Source organism: Hippocampus guttulatus, chromosome 17 (assembly GCF_054856545.1).
Source record: "Hippocampus guttulatus isolate MCC_2025c chromosome 17, RoL_Hgut_1.0, whole genome shotgun sequence".
Taxonomy (NCBI): Eukaryota; Metazoa; Chordata; class Actinopteri; order Syngnathiformes; family Syngnathidae; genus Hippocampus; species Hippocampus guttulatus.
In genome coordinates this window covers 7,152,859-7,170,338 of record NC_141277.1, presented here as the reverse complement: position 1 = coordinate 7,170,338, position 17,480 = coordinate 7,152,859, and the positions used below count along the sequence as shown (strand labels likewise).

The following is a 17,480-nucleotide window of genomic DNA, read 5'->3' as shown; positions in this document are numbered from 1 at the left end:
TGAACCTCCGACCCAACCGTGCCGCTTGAGACCCCTCAAAAATAGGAAATACGTTCCAGTGATAGAATGTTTGTCCAAGCTAGATGATGACAACCTAGAACATTGAAGAATGTTACTTTTTGTATCGTTGACACATTCACGTTTGTAGCAGAAGGCCCCCCCCCCCACCACACACACACACACATCCATCCAAAGTGCTCTCGGCAGCCCTTCCCCCTCAGATTTTATTTATAGGACATGTCGCTTGTCAAGAGTCACGCCACTTGGACACTCTAAGGCAGCAGACCGGATCGCAAAGTCCAGTCCTCAAGTCCTGTCCTCCTCCTCGAACCTCGTGGACTTCCTCTTAGGTAACCTTCTTCACTTAATTCCAGATTCACTTGGACTTCACTTCTCGCTTTGGCAGCTTTTGTTGGCTTTTATTGGGGTGGGATTCATGGCGGCCTGAGACGTTGCTGCCAGACAATCCGAGGCCAAGATTTGGATTTTTCTGTGGCCTTGAGTCAGGCATTTGTCCTGTTCTGGTTGTGGTTTCTCTGTGGAGTGGGAGGAGCCAAGTGTCGGTTCTCTAATGTCACATTTGGAGCAAAGACTGCCTGCGGCCTAAATGGAACACTATCTGCTTTAGTTGCCAAATTCTTGCTTTTGTATTTATTGACACTTCCCACTACATCAGGGGGGTCAAACTCATTTTTGTTGAGGGCCACATTGGAGTGACCGTTTCCCTTGGAGGGCCATTATGTCAAACCATATGTAGAGGGTCAAGAATAATGCTTTATTCAATGACTGTTGAAGTGACTGATGAGGCCTTTGGTCACAAGAAAATGCTTACAATATGTTATTTATTAGATGTTTAGATGTAGATGTATTAGATGTAAGATTTTAGCGAGCATCAATCATGGAAGTTGACAAGTTTGATTTTCTTTCGCGGGCCACATAAAATGATGTGGCAGGCCAAATCTGGCCCCCGGGCCTTGACTTTGATACCTGTGCTCTGCATCATGACCAAACTGAATTGCTCTGGAAGGAAATGTACAAAATGGGCAAATGCCTGGTAGCAAACAAAGAAAGAGCCTTCAGGCAGCTTCAGACGATTTCCGCCTTTCGTTGTTCTCGACCAGACAAACTGGAGTCACTTGTGTTTCCACTGATGCTATTTGACTGCAAGATTGAAACTTGGGACTGGCCAAAGATTTCACACCATCCTTCGTCAACTTGAGTGTACTTGCAGGAATTCTTTATCCCATTTAGGTCTGGGTGAAACACTTGAGCACTCGTCCAGAATCAAAAGTGCTCCCACCCTGACATCTAGCCTCACCCGATTCCAACTCAGACATGTCCCTGCCAAAAACATTTTATTTACTGAAACTTGAGCAGCATGAGTGAGATGCTGTTGATGTACATGTGTGTATGTGTGTGTGTGTCGACTTGTCAGGTGTCCCTCTCTGACATCACACCAGGCTGCCGTCACTCTGACCCTGCCCCTCCTCCCCCCACCACGCACTCCTTAAACCCCGCCCACCATTGCCACACAAACATGGCGCTGTCCTCACGCTTAAAACTTTGGGAAAAGAAGGTGCGTTCCATGCATGATGTGTGTGTGTGCGTGTGTGTGTGTGTGTGTGTGTGTGCGCGTGCACACAGTAAATCAGCTGGCAGCAATCTTAACTAGCTAGCATGGTATGGTTAGACACAATCCACTAACTATATACTATATACTAACTATAGTATTTAGTTAGTTTTTTTGTTTCCACTCCCTGCGCTTTGTGTCTCATTAATATTATCATGCTACCAAAAGAAATGGTTTGTAGTCTAACGGGTCATGTGACACCCCCCCAGATTCAGGAGGAGAACCATCCGGCCCCCATCCCACCGCCGTCCCTACCAGCCCTCTCAGGCGGCTTCCTCAAGCAACTGGTCCGAGATTCAGAGAAAGAAACCAAACAAAAGGAATCAGACGTCAAAGACGAAAAAACAGTGAGCGTTTTTCGGTGTTGTCACGAGCATACATTTAATTTATAGAGCATTGCTCCAAGCCATCAGAGGGCAGGGTATCAAAAAAATCGAGGTCTTAGCATTAGCATACGATGTTAGTTCGTCAAGTGTGTTTTGTTTTCGCTTCAGCAGCCAAGCAAACTAAGCGACAACTTGGTGCAGCAGTTCCTGCTTCCCGATCAGACTCCACCCATCCTGGAGGCGGAGATGTTGCTGCGAGCCGAAAAGCAAAGCCACTCTTCCAGCCCCGCCGTCTCGCCCCATCCACCCTCACCCCAAAGGACCGCGGTCGTCCCCAATAGGACGGAAACCCGACGGGAGGTCACACCGGAGCTGTATACCCGAGGAAAGGGCGAGACTGAGGAGGTGAAGGCGAGTCTGCAGGAGGAGGAGAAAGTGGAGGAAATGTTGGAGAAACGTCAGGAACCGGAAGGAAGACTAGCGGACGCCAACGTGATGGAGTTTGACAGGGGGGAGGTACTTATTGTTTTAATTGTGGGCCGAATGTTGTCATCCAGAAAGAAGGCTCTGGTCTAGAGAGGTTGGTTAACAGTCCAGAGAGAATGGTCTGGTACCAAGTTAAGTTTCTTGTTACGCTTAAAGGATTTATTTCAGAGAGGTTGTAATTCAGTCCTAGTAGAGCACATCAAAACACAGAACAACAAAGCGTGTGGTGTGCTTGTCAGGTGAAGGATGTGTGGTACGAGGCGGATCCCGTTTGGTACGTGCATAAGGACGGATTCACGCTGGGTAAGTCAACCCCTCCACAGGAGAACGAGAATGATGTTGTAATTGCTCGCTGACGTTTCAGCCACTCAGTTGAAGCCCGATGAAGGGACGCCCGACCTTCCGCAAGGTCGCGTCAGACTGCGCCTCCACACCGACGGCTCGCTGCTTGACGTGGCCGAAGACCAGATTGACAAAGTCAGTCAGATTATGCAAATGTATTATTCTTTTATGAAAGTCTTTCTTGTACCAACGGAAACCCCTGAACCCCGCCAGTGCAACCCCGCCCACCTGGACCTGTGCGAGGACCTAAGTGAACTCCAGAGCATCAACGAGAGCAGCGTCTTGCACACGCTAATTACCCGAGCTAAGGCTAACATGCCGCTGACGCACGCCGGACCCAACCTGATCAACTTCTGGCCACCGCTGCAGACCCACAGCAAGGTGACGCCGCTTTGTGTTAGCATCTTAGCATTGATGTACTGTATAGAAATGTGATGTATCGCTGCTTGTCTGCCATATTGGATGTGGCAGATCTGTCCTTTAACGAGTGTTGTTAATGTTCCATTACGGAGAAATGGGGCTACGCAGGAGGGAATGGTCGAGTCTTAATACAAGTTTCTTGAGATGTTTGAAGATAAGGTGGTAATTCTGAGAGAACGTCAAGATATAACCCACCTCTCGGTGCATTGTTTACATATTTAGACCCACACCACCTCATTTTCGCTCATGTCAGTGGCCATTATGTTTGATGTTGGCATCCTTGTGCTCTGCTAGGCTCCAAAATCCCGGCGCGGCGAGTCATGTTGGGACGCTCCACCCGCTCTGTCAGCCCTGGTCAAGCGAGTATACGTGTCGGTGGTGGACTCCCGTCGGGACCACTGCATCTGCGCGACGGGTCGCAGCGGCACCGGCAAGACAACCGCCTGCCAGGCCTTCACTGTGGCGCTGCTCAAGCAAGCTGGAACCGCCGGACCCAACATGAGCGGTCAGTCTGCGGATGCGAACAGGAAGTGTGAATCGACAAACAGGAAGTAAAGCGCAAGCCTGTTGTGTTTGCTTCCAGTGGATCGCGTGCAGGCAATGTTTACGGTGTTGAAGTCTTTCGGCTGCGTGGCTTCGTCGCACAGTGACGCCTCGTCGCGCTTCGCCATGCTTTTCTCGTTGGACTTGAACCACGCTGGACGAGTCGCCGCCGGACACCTACAGGCATGTCACACGCACTCAAACACCCACACAGCTACCACCCTACATGTGAAGACTGACCTTGCATTTTCCCGCCTCAGACGATGATGTTGGACAAATGGCGAGTTTGTCACGCGACGGCAGGAGAGAGCAACTTCCTGGTCTTCTCGCAGATGCTAGCTGGACTTAGTACAGAGATGAGGTAAGTGCTAGCAAATCCTGCCGTAACAATGATGATGATATTAATTCTACTGAGGCCAATATGACACTCACGAGGATGCTGCTGGCGAGGGTGTTGCTCACGATAATGTTGATGAATATGCTGACGAGAATGGTGACGGTGACTTATCGATGCTAATGATGATTCCAACAATGATGCTGTTGTTGTCGAAAAATACATTTGTAGTTTGAGCAAAATGAACTTGTAATGATACTGATGTGAATGCCAAGACTAATGCCAAGGCTTCCTCATCAGGTCGGAGCTGCAACTTCATCATATTCCGGAGCGCCATGCCTTCGGCATCGCCCCTCCTACTAAGGTACCCGGTGGCTTCATCAGTGTCGGTACCCGTTGACCTGCCGTCTGTCCGTTTGTCTGTCGTCAGGTGGAGGAAAAACAGCGAGCGTCCGTGGCCTTTGCCAAGCTCCAGGTTGCCATGGAAACACTGGGCTTCAGCACCAGCGAGCAGAAGGCCATCTGGCATGTGCTAGCCGGGATTTACCATCTGGGGGCTGCGGGGGCCTGCAAAGGTAACCTCCTGGTTGCAGGTTGCTTAGGCGAAAGACAGGAAGTGGAAGGTGATTGGTCACAAGGGAGGAAGTGAAGGCTAATTGTGTGTGTGTGTGTGTGTGTGTGTGCATGTGTGTGTGTGTCAGTGGGGCGGAGACAGTTTTTGAATTTTGACAGCGCTCAGGCGGCTAGCTGCGTGCTAGGCTTCGATGGGGAGGAGTTTCACACTTTCATCTTCAAGCATCACCTCAGGCAACTGCTGCAGAGGGCCACCGGGAGCGCCAGAGAGCACAATAGCGTCCCCCAGGTGGAAGAGGGTGAGACAAGCTAATGTGCTAACAGGCTTGTGCTAATATTGCATTTGTGATACCATCCAGTCCGAACAGGGTGACATATGCGAAGGTGTTTGTGCTAAATTAGCTAAGCATTTAGTTCGGGTTGGGATGCTGCGTGATGATCATGTGACGCCGATTTTGTGATCAGGTCCCAGGATGACGGCGGCACAGTGCATCGACGGGATGGCATCCGGTCTTTATGAAGAACTATTCACTGCCATCGTGTCACTCATCAACAGGTGTGTGATAAAGTGCGTGCGTGCGAGTGTGCGTGTGCGCGCCAACTAGACTGTGAGTAACCGGTGGTGTCCGACTGCGTTCAAGAACAGCAAGATTCCTTGTGTATTTCCAAGTTTTTTATTGGCCCTATTACAATGACTGCATGTGTGCCTGCAGATCCCTGAGCGGCCAGCAGTTAGCGCTGGCATCCGTGATGGTGGTGGACACACCAGGCCTGAGGAACCCTCGCCACGCGGCGCACCAACGAGCGGCCAACTTCAGCGACTTCTGTCACAACTACCTGCAAGAGCGACTTGCGCAACATCGATACGCGCACACCTTCACAAACACCATGGACAGATACGCACAGGTCTTGCACACACATATCAACAGACATAAAAAAGCACAAACTGGCAAACACACCAAACGTTTACACATACGCACACACATTCAGGCACCACGTACACACCTTGATACACCTGCGCGTGTGTGCAGGAGAACGTTCACGTGGAGCTGAATTGTCCTGAAGCAAACCCAGCTGATGTCGTGTCCGCCATTGACCAGCCAGCTCCTCAGGTGTGCTCACGTGCTAGCTTATTAATATGCGCTCATTATTTCACACACTGGTGCGTGCGTGTTAGGTGCGCGCAGTGGGCGACGCCCCTCGCGGTCTGCTCTGGGCGCTGGATGAGGAGATGCTGACGCCCACGTCCAGCGAGGACGGCGCCCTGGAGCGCGTATGCCGTCATTACAACAACAGCGGTAACGTGCGCGATCGTGACGACAATGATGATCATGACGATTCCAACAATGACGATGATCATGTGGCGCGTGCGTCCGTCCAGTGCGTCAATGCGAGCAACCCCTGCACTGCGAAGTTCAGCACCTGACAGGAAACGATCCCGTCCGCTATGACCTGAGCGGATGGTTTGATGTGCTGCACCACAACCCGGCAGGGGGCAACGCCGCCGAGCTGCTGCGCAACTCCGCCATGTGAGTGCTCGCGCGTTCGCGGCTTGGCGTTGCCTCGGGATTGAGTTTGGACCACAGTCTCATGGTCATAATGGTTATGTGTTGTGCGCACACCTAATTATGAGCGATTCATTAGTTTTGGACCTCACTTTTGCCATTATATCAACACGGCAACAACACTAATGATTTCCATGACTATAATTTCTCTTTTCTACAACTATAGCGTACCGGTGAAGTCGCTGTTCACACCGAGCGCGCGTGTGGCTCCTGCACGCGGCGGCGTGTGCGGCCTGGAAGGCTGGAGCCAGCGCTCCCTGCAGAGAAGCAGCACCATTCGTAAGACGCTGAGCGCCGGGGCGGCGGCCCTGCGCAGACACTCGGCATGCATCGCCATCAAGCTGCAAGCCGTAAGTGCCCGCTATAAGCTCCGCCTCCTCTGCGCCGAGTTTCAGAGTGTGTCTCCGCCCTCTCAGGACGCGCTGGTCAACGTGATGCGCCGCGCCAGGCCAATCTTCCTGCAGTGTTTCAGCGGCAAGACGGACGCCAGCGGCGCCTTCGACGTGGTCCAGCTCAGAGCTCAACTGGAGGCCGCGCAGACGCTGGCCATGCTGCGGGTGTACCGTACAGGTCAGCGCCACGCATGCTAACCAGTCGACCTCCGCGCCGCCCATTAGATATATGTTTTCCATGAAAAATGGGGAGCAAAAACAAGACCCCCGCCCAAAGACAACAAAAATATTATTGTTAGCATCATTGTTAACATTTACCATCAGGGTCATATGAATGATATGAATCATCATTCATATCACACTTGTTAGCATCACTCTAAGCATCAATCATCTCAAGGATAATTGACCAATGTGTGTGTGTGCGTGTGTGTGCATTTCCCATTAGGTTACCCGGATCACATGACCCTGAGCGACTTCCGCTGTCACTTCCAGGCATTGTCTCCGCCCATCATGAAGCGTTACGCCTCAATGTTTGTCAGCCACGACGAGAGGAAGGTGGGTCACATGACTCCTTCGATGCGTTTTGTCCTCCCGCCAATTCTGCCTCCTTGCCTTTTTTTCAGGCCGTGGACGAGCTACTGGCTGACTTGGACCTGGACCCCAACAGCATCGCAGTTGGTGCCAGTCGGGTCAGAACGCCGGCACTTCCTGTTGCGTGCTAACGTGCTCACATGGGTGTTTGACTTCTTGTTTGGCTTCCTGTCAGGTGTTCATGAAGCGTGGCGTGCTGCGCCACCTGGAGGCCCGGCGGGACCTTCAGGTAGCGGGATGGCTGGTCCACCTTCAGGCGGCCTGCGCCGGTCACCTGGCCAGACACAAGTACCGCACGCTCAAGGTCAGCATACACCTACACACGGCGATGGAAAGACACGCACCAGTGTGACACACACACACACGCTCGCAGAAATTAACAAACGAACGACAGATTCTCATAACTATGACACACTCATGCAAACGCCCACAAACGCTCCTTGATCTTTGGCCCCCTCGTGTGGCCCCTTGGAGAACTACAGAAACACAATTTCACCGTCCGTCCAGTCATGAACGTGAACAAAAGTATAAAAGTCAAGAAGTGGTCATCTGTGTGTGGGTGCGTGTGTGTGTAGGTGCAGCACATGGCTGTGCGCTGCCTGCAGAGGAACCTGCGAGTGCTGCGCAGAGTGTCAGAGTGGAGCTGGTGGAAGCTCTTCTGTCGGGTGCGCCCCCTGCTGGACGTCAATATGGACAACGAGAGGCTGCGCGCCAAAGAGGTACACGCACACACACGCAGGAAAAAAGTAGGTAACATTTCTCTATGGCTGGCTCATAAAACTAGAATCGATTACCCGAACACAAGTCATGTCAACATGTGTCTGTCCGTGTGTGTTTGTGAATGTGTATTTGCATGTGCCTGCGCGTGTGTTCTCAGGATGAAGTTTTGGGGCTCAGACGACGTTTGGAAAAGTCAGAGAAAGAACGAAATGATTTGAGACAAATGGCCGACGCCTGCGAAACCAAAGTTTGTACTCGCACGCACTCATGCTAGCAAGCACACACACAATGACGTGTTTGGCGTGCACGCAGCTGACAGCGGTGACCTCGGAGCTGAGCGACGAGCGCTTCTGCGGCGACGCGGTGGGTCAGGCTCTGGATGTTGAGAGAGCAGAGAGGCTGAGGCTCAGCAAGGAGAACAAGGATCTGCAGGTGAGCCTCTCATCAACACTTGCTGTGCCCAGCTGCTTCCTGTTCGACAAACTTCCTGTCTCCCAACAGCCATCACGTTTGACCACTTCCTGTTCGTTTCCTGTTCCCAGTGTCCAAACTTTTAGACCATTTGCTCTCCCTAGCCAGCACCCAACTGACCACTTCCTGTCAATACACCACCCCTTCAGGCTCGCCTGGACCAATGCAAGGTTGCCATGGAGACACTGGAGAAAAATATGGAAGAGGAACGTGAAAAGATTCGCACGCTGGAGAGTCAGCAAATGGCAGGAACAGGTTGGTTGTTACGTCCTCTCCGTGCCCCGATTGGACGTCTTTGTTTGGAACATAACTTGTGTATTGGAAAAGTTCTTGTCTGCAAAGTTTTGCCGAGGAGTCTCTGATGGAAATTGGCGATGTTCCTCAAAAAAGACATCAATGCCAACTGTTCTTTCTTGCTAGCTGTTAGCTTACCAGCTCGTAGTGTAGAAGTTTTGGGGTCCAGGGCTAAAATTTTCCAGATACCTTTTCATTTATTTTGAATAAATTTGCCGCCGTGAACCACCGGTATGGACTGTGTCGAGTTTCGAGAGCAGTTTTGCCTGCCCACAGAGAGCGAACTGGTCCTGCAGCTGGAGTGTTGCCAGACGGAGGTGGACTTCCTTCGCCGACGACTGCAGCAGACCGACGAAAAGGTGGAGGCCGAGCGGCAAGCGCGGCAGCAGGTGGATGCCAAGGTCAGCAATGACGCGCAACAATTTCATGGCCAAAATGGATGAATGACCGAGCTCTAGTAGTAATGTGTCCCGTGGCCTCCAGGTGGCGTCATTACAGTCTCAACTGGACGAGTCCAAGCGTACCGCGACTGACCTAAAACGTCACAACCGGCGCCTGGCCAATGAACTGCACGACGCCAGGGTGATGACGGACAACCTGCACAATCGGACGCACCAACTGGAACGCAAACGACGACGGTGACTTCTAATAATGAGCCAATTGAAATGCGCGTTTGCCGCACTGCTCAACTTGCTCAGTCACATGTTAATTCGCGTTAAATGTTGCAACTACAAAAAAAAAAAGTCAACTTTAGCTTTCTAAGGCACATGCAAGGAAATGTAAACATTAGCTGTTTGTTGCATGTGCTAACGAGATGCTAATGCCCTCAGCTTTGACGGCGAGCTGGCTGCGGCGTTAGGGGAAGCCGACAGCGAGCGGGAGCTGAAAGACAAAACTCTGCAGGAGAACGCCGTGCTGGGTGTGCAGATTTTCACACTGCGTCGAGACCTCGAGGTGAGCCCGACAACACCCGCCGGATCTTGTCGGAAGACGGGCGCACTCAACCAGTGGCGGTTCTGGGGGGGGGGGGCCAACGGGGGCCAGTGCCCCTGTAGCACCGATTCTGGCCCCCCCTGTGGCCCCCCCTCCGAGCGCAGATTACGCAGTCGTGCCGAGTCGCCGACGCGAAAGGTGGAACCAAAGTGCGTGATTTAACATTCTAGACGGACCCTTTAGTGCGCTGCGCCATTTAAAAATGAGCGGGAAAATGAGAAGCAGTCCGCGGAGAAGGAAATTACCACGACACGAGTGCTATTTGCGTGTGTGTGTGTGTGTGTGAGTGTGTGTGCGTGTGTGTGTATGTGTGCGCGTGTTTGTGTGTGCGTGTGTGTGTGTGCGTGTGTGTGTGTGTGCGTGCGTGTGTGTGTGTGTGCGCATGTTTGTGTGTGCGTGTGTGAGTGTGCGTGCGTGTGTGTGAGTGTGCGTGCGTGTGTGTGTGAGTGTGCGTGCGTATGTGTGTGTGTGCGTGTGCGCGCGTGTGTATGTGTGTAACTTTTTTAGTCTCCCTTTTTATTTTAATTTTTATTTAACAGGATCAATATATAAGACATTGCCTTTTAAAATTTGGATAATTATATGCATGTAAAACATCTAGCTTCAGTGTATTTGCAATTTTTGTCCCCGGCAGGCTGGTACCATATCATCCCCTGGCTTGAATATTCTCAACAGACGTATTGTTACGCTTGCAGACATTTTAGCCCTCCTAATACTGTTTTTTTCTCATCACTGTAATGTTATGCCTACAATTTCAAAGTCTGAAGAAATAAAAAGTCAAATAAGATTTCGAATCTGTCTTTTTAGCCCTGGGTTGAATGTGCCCCCCCATCAAAACCCCTGGCCCCAGCCCGGCCCCCTCAGTGAAATTGATCCAGAACCGCCCCTGCACTCAACGATTTGTGTTGGCAGGAGAGTCGGGCAGAGGCGCGCCGCTTGCAGAAGCAGAAGGACGAGTTGTGCAGTCAGATTCGCGACCTCAGCGTCAATCTGACGCCCGACTCGGTGCCCGAGCTGAAGAAACAAGTGCGCCACCTGGAGGGCGTGGCCGGCCAGCGGGCTGAAGAGGTGACCAAACTGACGGCCACCGTTGAACAGCAGCAGCAGGTCAGTCCATTCATTCCAGCATCATTTCAGGGTTATATATTTGATTTTATTTATGTGTTTGTTTGTTTTAACAACTTGTCGGAAACGCATTGTTGAATATTTTTCCTCTCCACACGTGGACAAAATTGCAGTGTTTTTGCCTTTAGCCATTCTTGTGTGTTTTTGGGGTCTCGATTCTATTGCAAGATTCAACGCTTGTGACTGAGAGGAACCTTTCTGACAGTGGGTAGCACGTTTCTCTCTAAAACAACTTGATAGTCTTGTGACTCTGTTGTACCCTGCACAGATTCAAAACATCATTTGCCAAATTTAGCAAAGCAGCCCCAGAACATTCCAGAGTCCCCCCACCATGTTTCACAGTAGGGGCAGTGTTCTTTTCTCGCTGAGCTTCATTTTTTCACCTTAGGGCGAGTAGCGTTGGCTTGTCAACATGCAGTTTGTCAAATTCCAGTCTTGCTTTGTTACTAACAAAGTGGTGTCCTCTTCGGTTGTCTCCCATGAAGACCACTTTGACCCAAACGACGACGATGTACCTTGACCTTGGAGTTCACCTTTATTTTATTTGCCGGTTGTTCTAGGCACTTTTGTTACCATTCATATCATTCATCATTGTCATCGATTCCTCCTCCTGCAGCCATGTCCAGGAAGTTTTGGCTACAATCCCGTGGATCTTCAATTTCGGAATAATATGTAGTAGCAAATTTTGAGAGGATTGGTTGAGTTAGTTGGTAGTAATAATGTGTGAGGATGCTGCTGCCCTTCAGGTTCAAGTGCGTGTGGAGTTGGAGATGGCTCGAGTGAAGCAGATGCACCAAAAGGAGCTGGAGGACAAGGAGGAAGAGCTCGAGGATGTGCACAGGTCCTCTCAGAGACGGGTGCGCGAGCGGCCATGTTTGCACTTTGAACACATTAGCTTCGTTAGCATCTGTCTCATGAAAACCATGATGCCATTTTGCCTCCACGCCAGCTAAGACAACTGGAGATGCAACTGGAGCAGGAATACGAGGAGAAGCAAATGGTCATGCACGAGAAGCATGACCTGGAAGGACTGGTCGCCACACTGTGCGAACAGGTCTCACACGCAAGCACGCAGATCAGATCCGGGAAGAGGACGAGTCGTGATGGGTCACGGTGTCTCGCTTATCATCCAGGCGGGCCACCGCGACTTCGACGTGGAGAAGAAGCTGAGGCGAGACCTGAAAAGGACTCACGCCCTGCTAGCCGATGCCCAGACCCTGCTGGACGCCGTCCACGGCGGAGGACAAAGCGGGAAAATCCCCGACGGTGGGACCAAGGAGCAACTGGAAAGACTTCACTGTCAGGTCTGCGATGGGGCGTTGCCCGGTCCGTAATGCGCTACATACATTGTGTGATGGGTATTCACATGGATCTGGTTGTGGTGTATGTAGTTGGAGGAGAGCGAATCCCGGCGGCGTGAGGTGGAGAACATCCAGACCACCTTGACGCAGGAGCTGGAGGATGTTCAAATTCAACTGGAGAACGTCTGCAAACAGAAGACTTTGGTCAGAAACATCTTCCTCATCTTCAGGCACACTTACACCTACGTCACATCCGCTAAGGTCGCCGCTGATAGCAGTTACGCTACCAGTTCACGTATCAGTCAGTTCTAGTACCAACTCCAGTACCAGTCCTAGTATCAGAACTACAGGGATACTAGCTTCATTACCAGAACGAGTACCGAGATCGGTATCTCAACAATAAGAACCATTTATAGTACCTGTTTGATGACTGATTATAGTTTTAGTTCTAGCACCAGAACCAAACAGTATCAGAACCAGAATTGATCAAAGAAACAGTACCAGTGCCACAATCAGGTCTATAACCAGCATTAGTACCAGAGTCTTTACAATTTCTAGACAAGAACCTGTACCAGTACTTATTCCAGAAACAAGACCAATACCGTCACGAAAACTGTCAGTACCAGTCTTAATATCACTCACTAACCATCAGTAATACAAAACCGTCACAATACCAGACCGTTGCCAGAATAAGGACCAAACCTGGACTCGGTATCATACTGGATGCATAATATACAGTAACAGTCCCAGTACCAGATCCAGTCCAAATCGTAGTAGCAGAACCAATAACAGAGCCAGTTGCACCAGGAGGACCATTACTCGATTAATTATCAGGACCAGAAACACACAGAACCATTCCCAGTACCACGAGTTCTAGAAGCAGACCCAGCTTCATAGCGGTGCTAGCATCAGTACTGGAGAACCACTTCCAAAATGAGTATTAGAACAGAACTATAACACCAGGACAATAACTGGTTATAGTTCCAGATCCAGCACCAGAACCATTACAAGCTGTATCATTTATAGAAGCAAGATCAGAACCATGACCAGCATCAGTGCTGTCTCCTTTGCACATGTTAACATCTAAAGAACTCAGATCCTTTGAGCCAATCAGAAAGCTACCCGACCACCAATGAATGTGAGCGTTTGTGTCTCCAGGCGGACGAGGAACTTTGCGTCCTCCGGCGAGAGAATGTCGACCTACTCAAACGTCTGGAAGAGGACCAGGATGACCTCAACCAACTGATGAAGAAACATAAAGCTCTCATCGCGCAGGTGTCGCGCGCCTGACATTTGTCGTCTTGCCTTTTGTTTTTCATTTCACGTTTATTTTTCTCAAACGTCACCTTTGTCCTTTCAGTCGTCCAGCGACATCTGTCAGATCCGAGAGTTGCAGACGGAGCTGGAGGATGTGAAGAAGCAGCGACACGGCCTCCAGGAGGAGGTAGCCACGCCCCCTGCTTCATCATAACGTCATCTTCATCCCGCGGCTTCCAGTTTGTCATTAGGCTCTTTCGTGCCACTTTTTTTTTCTTGTCCGGACCCACGCAGCTGCAGCGACAGGCGTCCAGGCTGCGCTTCATGGAATCGTCCACGGTGGGGCGCAGCATCGTCAGCAAGCAGGAAGCGCATGTGTGCGACCTGGAGAACAAACTCGAGTTCAGCAAAGGTCAAGTCAAAAGATTTGAGGTGAGCCAGTTGGAGCGTGGCGCCACCGTCTGGCCGCTCCACCCCTTGAACCACTCCCCCATCACCGCCTCTGTTCTGCATTCAGTTGTTTCTTGTGTGTGGGTGTGTCGGTGTGGGTGTATACGCGTGTCATACATGGTAATGTTTGTGCGTGTCTATGAACGTGTGCGTGTTTCATGGATTTGTGTGGGTCTGTTTGTGTGTCATGTACTTGGGTTTATGTGTGCACCTTTGTGTCATGTGTGTGTGTTTGCGAATGTGTCTGCGCGCAGGTGCTGGTGCTGCGGCTGCGCGACAGCGTGGTGCGCCTCGGAGAGGAGCTGGAGCAGAGCACCCAGTCGGAGGCCCGCGAGCGTGAGAACGCTCGTTACTTCCAACAGCGTCTTCAAGACACGCGCGTGGAAATGGAGGAGCTGAGCCAACGGCAGCAGGACAGCGCGAGACGCCGCATGGAGCTGGTGAGGCGGGCGACTTGCGGCCCGACTCGCTTCCTGCCCTTCCTTTTGGACCACCACACAAACATAAACATAAAGAAAAACAAAACAAACAAACTTTCCATGGCGTCTTTGGGAGACAACGCCTGACATGTATACGGGTCACGCCCCCTTCTTGCCAACAGCCAATCACCTACCACCCGGAAACACAGATGGGCAATCCTCTCATTGTTGAAGAGAGACATGCGCGCAGGAACAAATCCACACGCCATTCCAATACAGGCTCTCAAATACACACACGCTCGCACACAGAAACACGCTAATGTTCACATTTAAGGACACACACAGCAAAATTATGCACGCACAAAATAAATACGCACAAAATGGACGCACAGAACAAACACACACACACACACAGACTCTCGTCCTCATTGACTGTTCAAGGTGAACACGGTGGTGTTGTGTTATTGCCGTGACAACAAGAGTCATTAACAATGACATCATCACATCAGGAGATGCAGGTGGAGGAGCTGACGGCCATCCGCCAGACGTTGCAGGAAGACCTGGAGACATCCATCCGTCGCATCGTCGACCTGCAGGCCGCCCTGGAGGATGTCCGGTCCAGTGATGACAGCGACACCGACAGGTAACCCCGCCCCCCGCCCTCCTCCCCATTTCCCCGCCGCCTCACATTCCGGCCACGTCATCCTGTCTTCTCCACCTCAGCGGTCACGCGATGGCGGCGGCCAGCAAACCTCTGTAAGAGCGTATGAACGTGTGTGGGCGTGGCTTGCATGCGACTTGGCTGTCCGTCCGTCTACATGCGCTATACAATATTCGTCACACTTGAGTACCAGCCATCAAATCCTGAAAATTAGTGGTCACCAAATACCGGTCGATGGCCTGCTACCGGTAGGCGGGGCGTTTGGTACCACAGGGCTGCGCTGAAGGACAGCCAAAAAGAAGTATATATCAAACTTTTTTTGTTTTGTTTTGTTTTTTTTGGGGGGGGCAAGAGTTGTTGCTCACCATCATGTTGTTCGGCGCAATGTCCGAAGCCTGGTGAAGCCGTTGCGCAGGGTTGTTGAATAGTTGAAAGAAGCGAAAATGTGAGCGCCGTTTACATTACTGTATACATTAGCTTAGAAGCTAGCTTGAGCACGTTAACCGTGTGATGCTTAGAGGACAGTCTAAAACGCTTCATGTCAAAAAAAGGCTTAACGTCGCTGAATGTTTGAAAACTGTGTGCACATCTCTACTCATGCCCACTTCACCCTCTGAAAATAACGTCCGTAAAATCTCAAATATTGAGGCGATCGTGAATTGGGAATTTCTCCATTGCGAGACTAATAAAGTTTTTCTTATCTTAAATAATTTGAGGTTGAGGTGGGCATAAGTACACATGTCCACATTTGTTTTACTCTGATGTGAAGTGTTTTAGATTGTCCCACACTTAGCACCTTTACATTTTCATAGTTCCATCTGTCATGAATTCTCGGGTCAACCGACCTCGGAGATGAGTCTGCTGTGCTCACCCGACCTGTGATGTCAGCAGTGACATCATGGCCGTGTCGGTGAAAGCCTTTGTTGCGGCAGTAGGGAATCCAGCAATGGCTCCGTCGGGACCGAGGAAACGGGCGAAGGTGTCCGAGGGTGGCGAAGAACGGCCATAGGAGACTCGCGGGCCGGTGGATCGCCCTGTGGCGGCCCTCGGGGGGGGCGCCGGTCGGCGCTCGACTCCAGCAGCACGTACAGTTTCCGGTAAGGCAACGTGGGAGTCGGGCATCATTTGTTGTCCGTGAGGGTTGTGCGTGTTGCCATCTGGCAACGTTTGTCGGGTGTCGTGAGTGTCGTTTGTCACGTGAGTCGGCCGTCGTTCGACGATCTCGCAGTTTGGGTGCTCGTTTGTGCAGCTCCTGCGACCCAGATGAGGATGACTCAGCCACGGGGCTTCCAGGAGGAGGTCTGGCCCGGCCAGCATCCTCGTCTGCGCTGTCCGAGCTTCTCGAAGGACTTCGCAAGCGGCGAGCGGGCACTTGTGGCGATGCGGGCAGCGCCGTTTCGCTTCCTGTTTATCAAACCACAGCGGCATGCGCCCTGCGCCGCCGGGCTTCGGCACTGTCCCTCGCATCAGGTGAACTTCCTGAAGCTCGCCCAGGCATCCTGAAGCCGACGTCACCCCTCCTACCGCGCTCCGCCAGCGCTCGTTCAATTTGTGACACGCCAACGGCTACCTCCTCTGCTACGCCGTTGCGCTTGAACTCCTGCGACTCCCCGGCGCCACTACCATCGCTGCCCCTTCTTTCATCTCTCGCATCCTCGCACGTCGCCCGCCAGCCTCCCCCCAGCCGACATGCCTCTGCTGAGCGCTCCCCAACCCGATGCCTCCCCACCCTGGCCATCCCGGAGGAGGACTGGCAGGGACCTCAGCAGTTCGTATCGACTCTTCAGCGATCCCCGCAGGCACTCCGCCGTTGCACGCAAGGAGGTTTGCTTTCGGAGGACGTCTCTGAGAACACCCTGGCGCCTGAAGGCGGGGTGTTCCGGGAATGGCGCCACCTGGGCGAGTCGGACGCCGGGTCTGACATGTCCGACGTCCTCCCCGCCATCCGTAGAGCTCAGTCGGCCGGCAGCCTGGCCGGTTCGGTGCGCGGCGGCCGCCGGGCACTCAGCGTCCACTTCGGAGAACTGCCACCATCCACCCGGCGCCGCAAGAGCTCCGACTCGGAGTCGTCTGGGACCGGAAGCTCGGCGGGAAGTGGCGAGCCAACGCGGCCCCGACGACGCACAGACCGGCCAAGAGGAGAACGACTTGAGGCGGAGGGCAGCGAGGGCGGAGACGGCGGCGACAATTGTGGCGACGACACCGGCAGCGGTGACGTGGCCTCCGTTATGAGAAAGTATCTCAACAAGGAAATGAACTAAGCACCCGTTTGCATGTTAGTTAGCATTAGCACACGCTAGCTACGTGCTATTCACAGATATTATTTACAGTTATGTCGAAGCCACTAGCCGCAAAGTTGGTCCAAGTGCAACAAATGCATTTTCATTTACTTTGCAATAAACGTAATGGCACTTTTCACGACCTAGAAGATTGATATCTTTTTCCCCGTTCATTTTTTATTTAAAGTGTAATATCGGCAAGGACAAACTCCCTCTGTGGAAGAAAACTCTGGAGTATCGTCTGGGTCTGCGACCTCCCCATGTGGTCCTTGGGGACTGCCAAGTCCCCATGGGACCATGTTGGTGAC

The 17,480-nt window shown here is 51.8% G+C and overlaps 1 protein-coding gene across 6 annotated transcripts; it reads left to right on the top strand.

Annotated features, from left to right (window-relative positions):
* The first annotated feature begins 203 nt into the window (after positions 1 to 203).
* On the top strand, positions 204 to 17,321 carry myo18b (myosin XVIIIB). 6 transcript variants are annotated; one of them, XM_086135409.1, is made up of 43 exons: positions 204 to 350; positions 1,436 to 1,576; positions 1,840 to 1,977; positions 2,128 to 2,472; positions 2,682 to 2,745; positions 2,807 to 2,919; positions 2,998 to 3,165; positions 3,499 to 3,709; positions 3,788 to 3,930; positions 4,008 to 4,108; positions 4,382 to 4,445; positions 4,512 to 4,656; positions 4,783 to 4,953; positions 5,120 to 5,210; positions 5,368 to 5,560; positions 5,686 to 5,766; positions 5,832 to 5,952; positions 6,036 to 6,183; positions 6,386 to 6,569; positions 6,636 to 6,789; positions 7,057 to 7,166; positions 7,235 to 7,300; positions 7,378 to 7,506; positions 7,778 to 7,921; positions 8,080 to 8,169; positions 8,235 to 8,354; positions 8,543 to 8,648; positions 8,964 to 9,088; positions 9,171 to 9,325; positions 9,518 to 9,641; positions 10,593 to 10,787; positions 11,552 to 11,662; positions 11,755 to 11,859; positions 11,939 to 12,109; positions 12,197 to 12,310; positions 13,265 to 13,381; positions 13,467 to 13,550; positions 13,658 to 13,795; positions 14,068 to 14,253; positions 14,742 to 14,875; positions 14,956 to 14,988; positions 15,826 to 15,990; positions 16,143 to 17,321. In XM_086135409.1, the coding sequence occupies exons 2-43, from the start codon at positions 1,538 to 1,540 to the stop codon at positions 17,152 to 17,154; spliced, it is 6,408 nt and encodes a 2,135-aa protein (XP_085991535.1). In that variant the 5' UTR covers positions 204 to 350; positions 1,436 to 1,537; the 3' UTR covers positions 17,155 to 17,321. The 6 variants fall into 6 exon arrangements, with proteins under 6 accessions (XP_085991535.1, XP_085991534.1, XP_085991539.1 ...); XM_086135408.1 differs by having other exon boundaries at positions 2,125 to 2,472; XM_086135413.1 differs by lacking the exon at positions 14,956 to 14,988.
* The last annotated feature ends 159 nt before the right edge of the window (positions 17,322 to 17,480 follow it).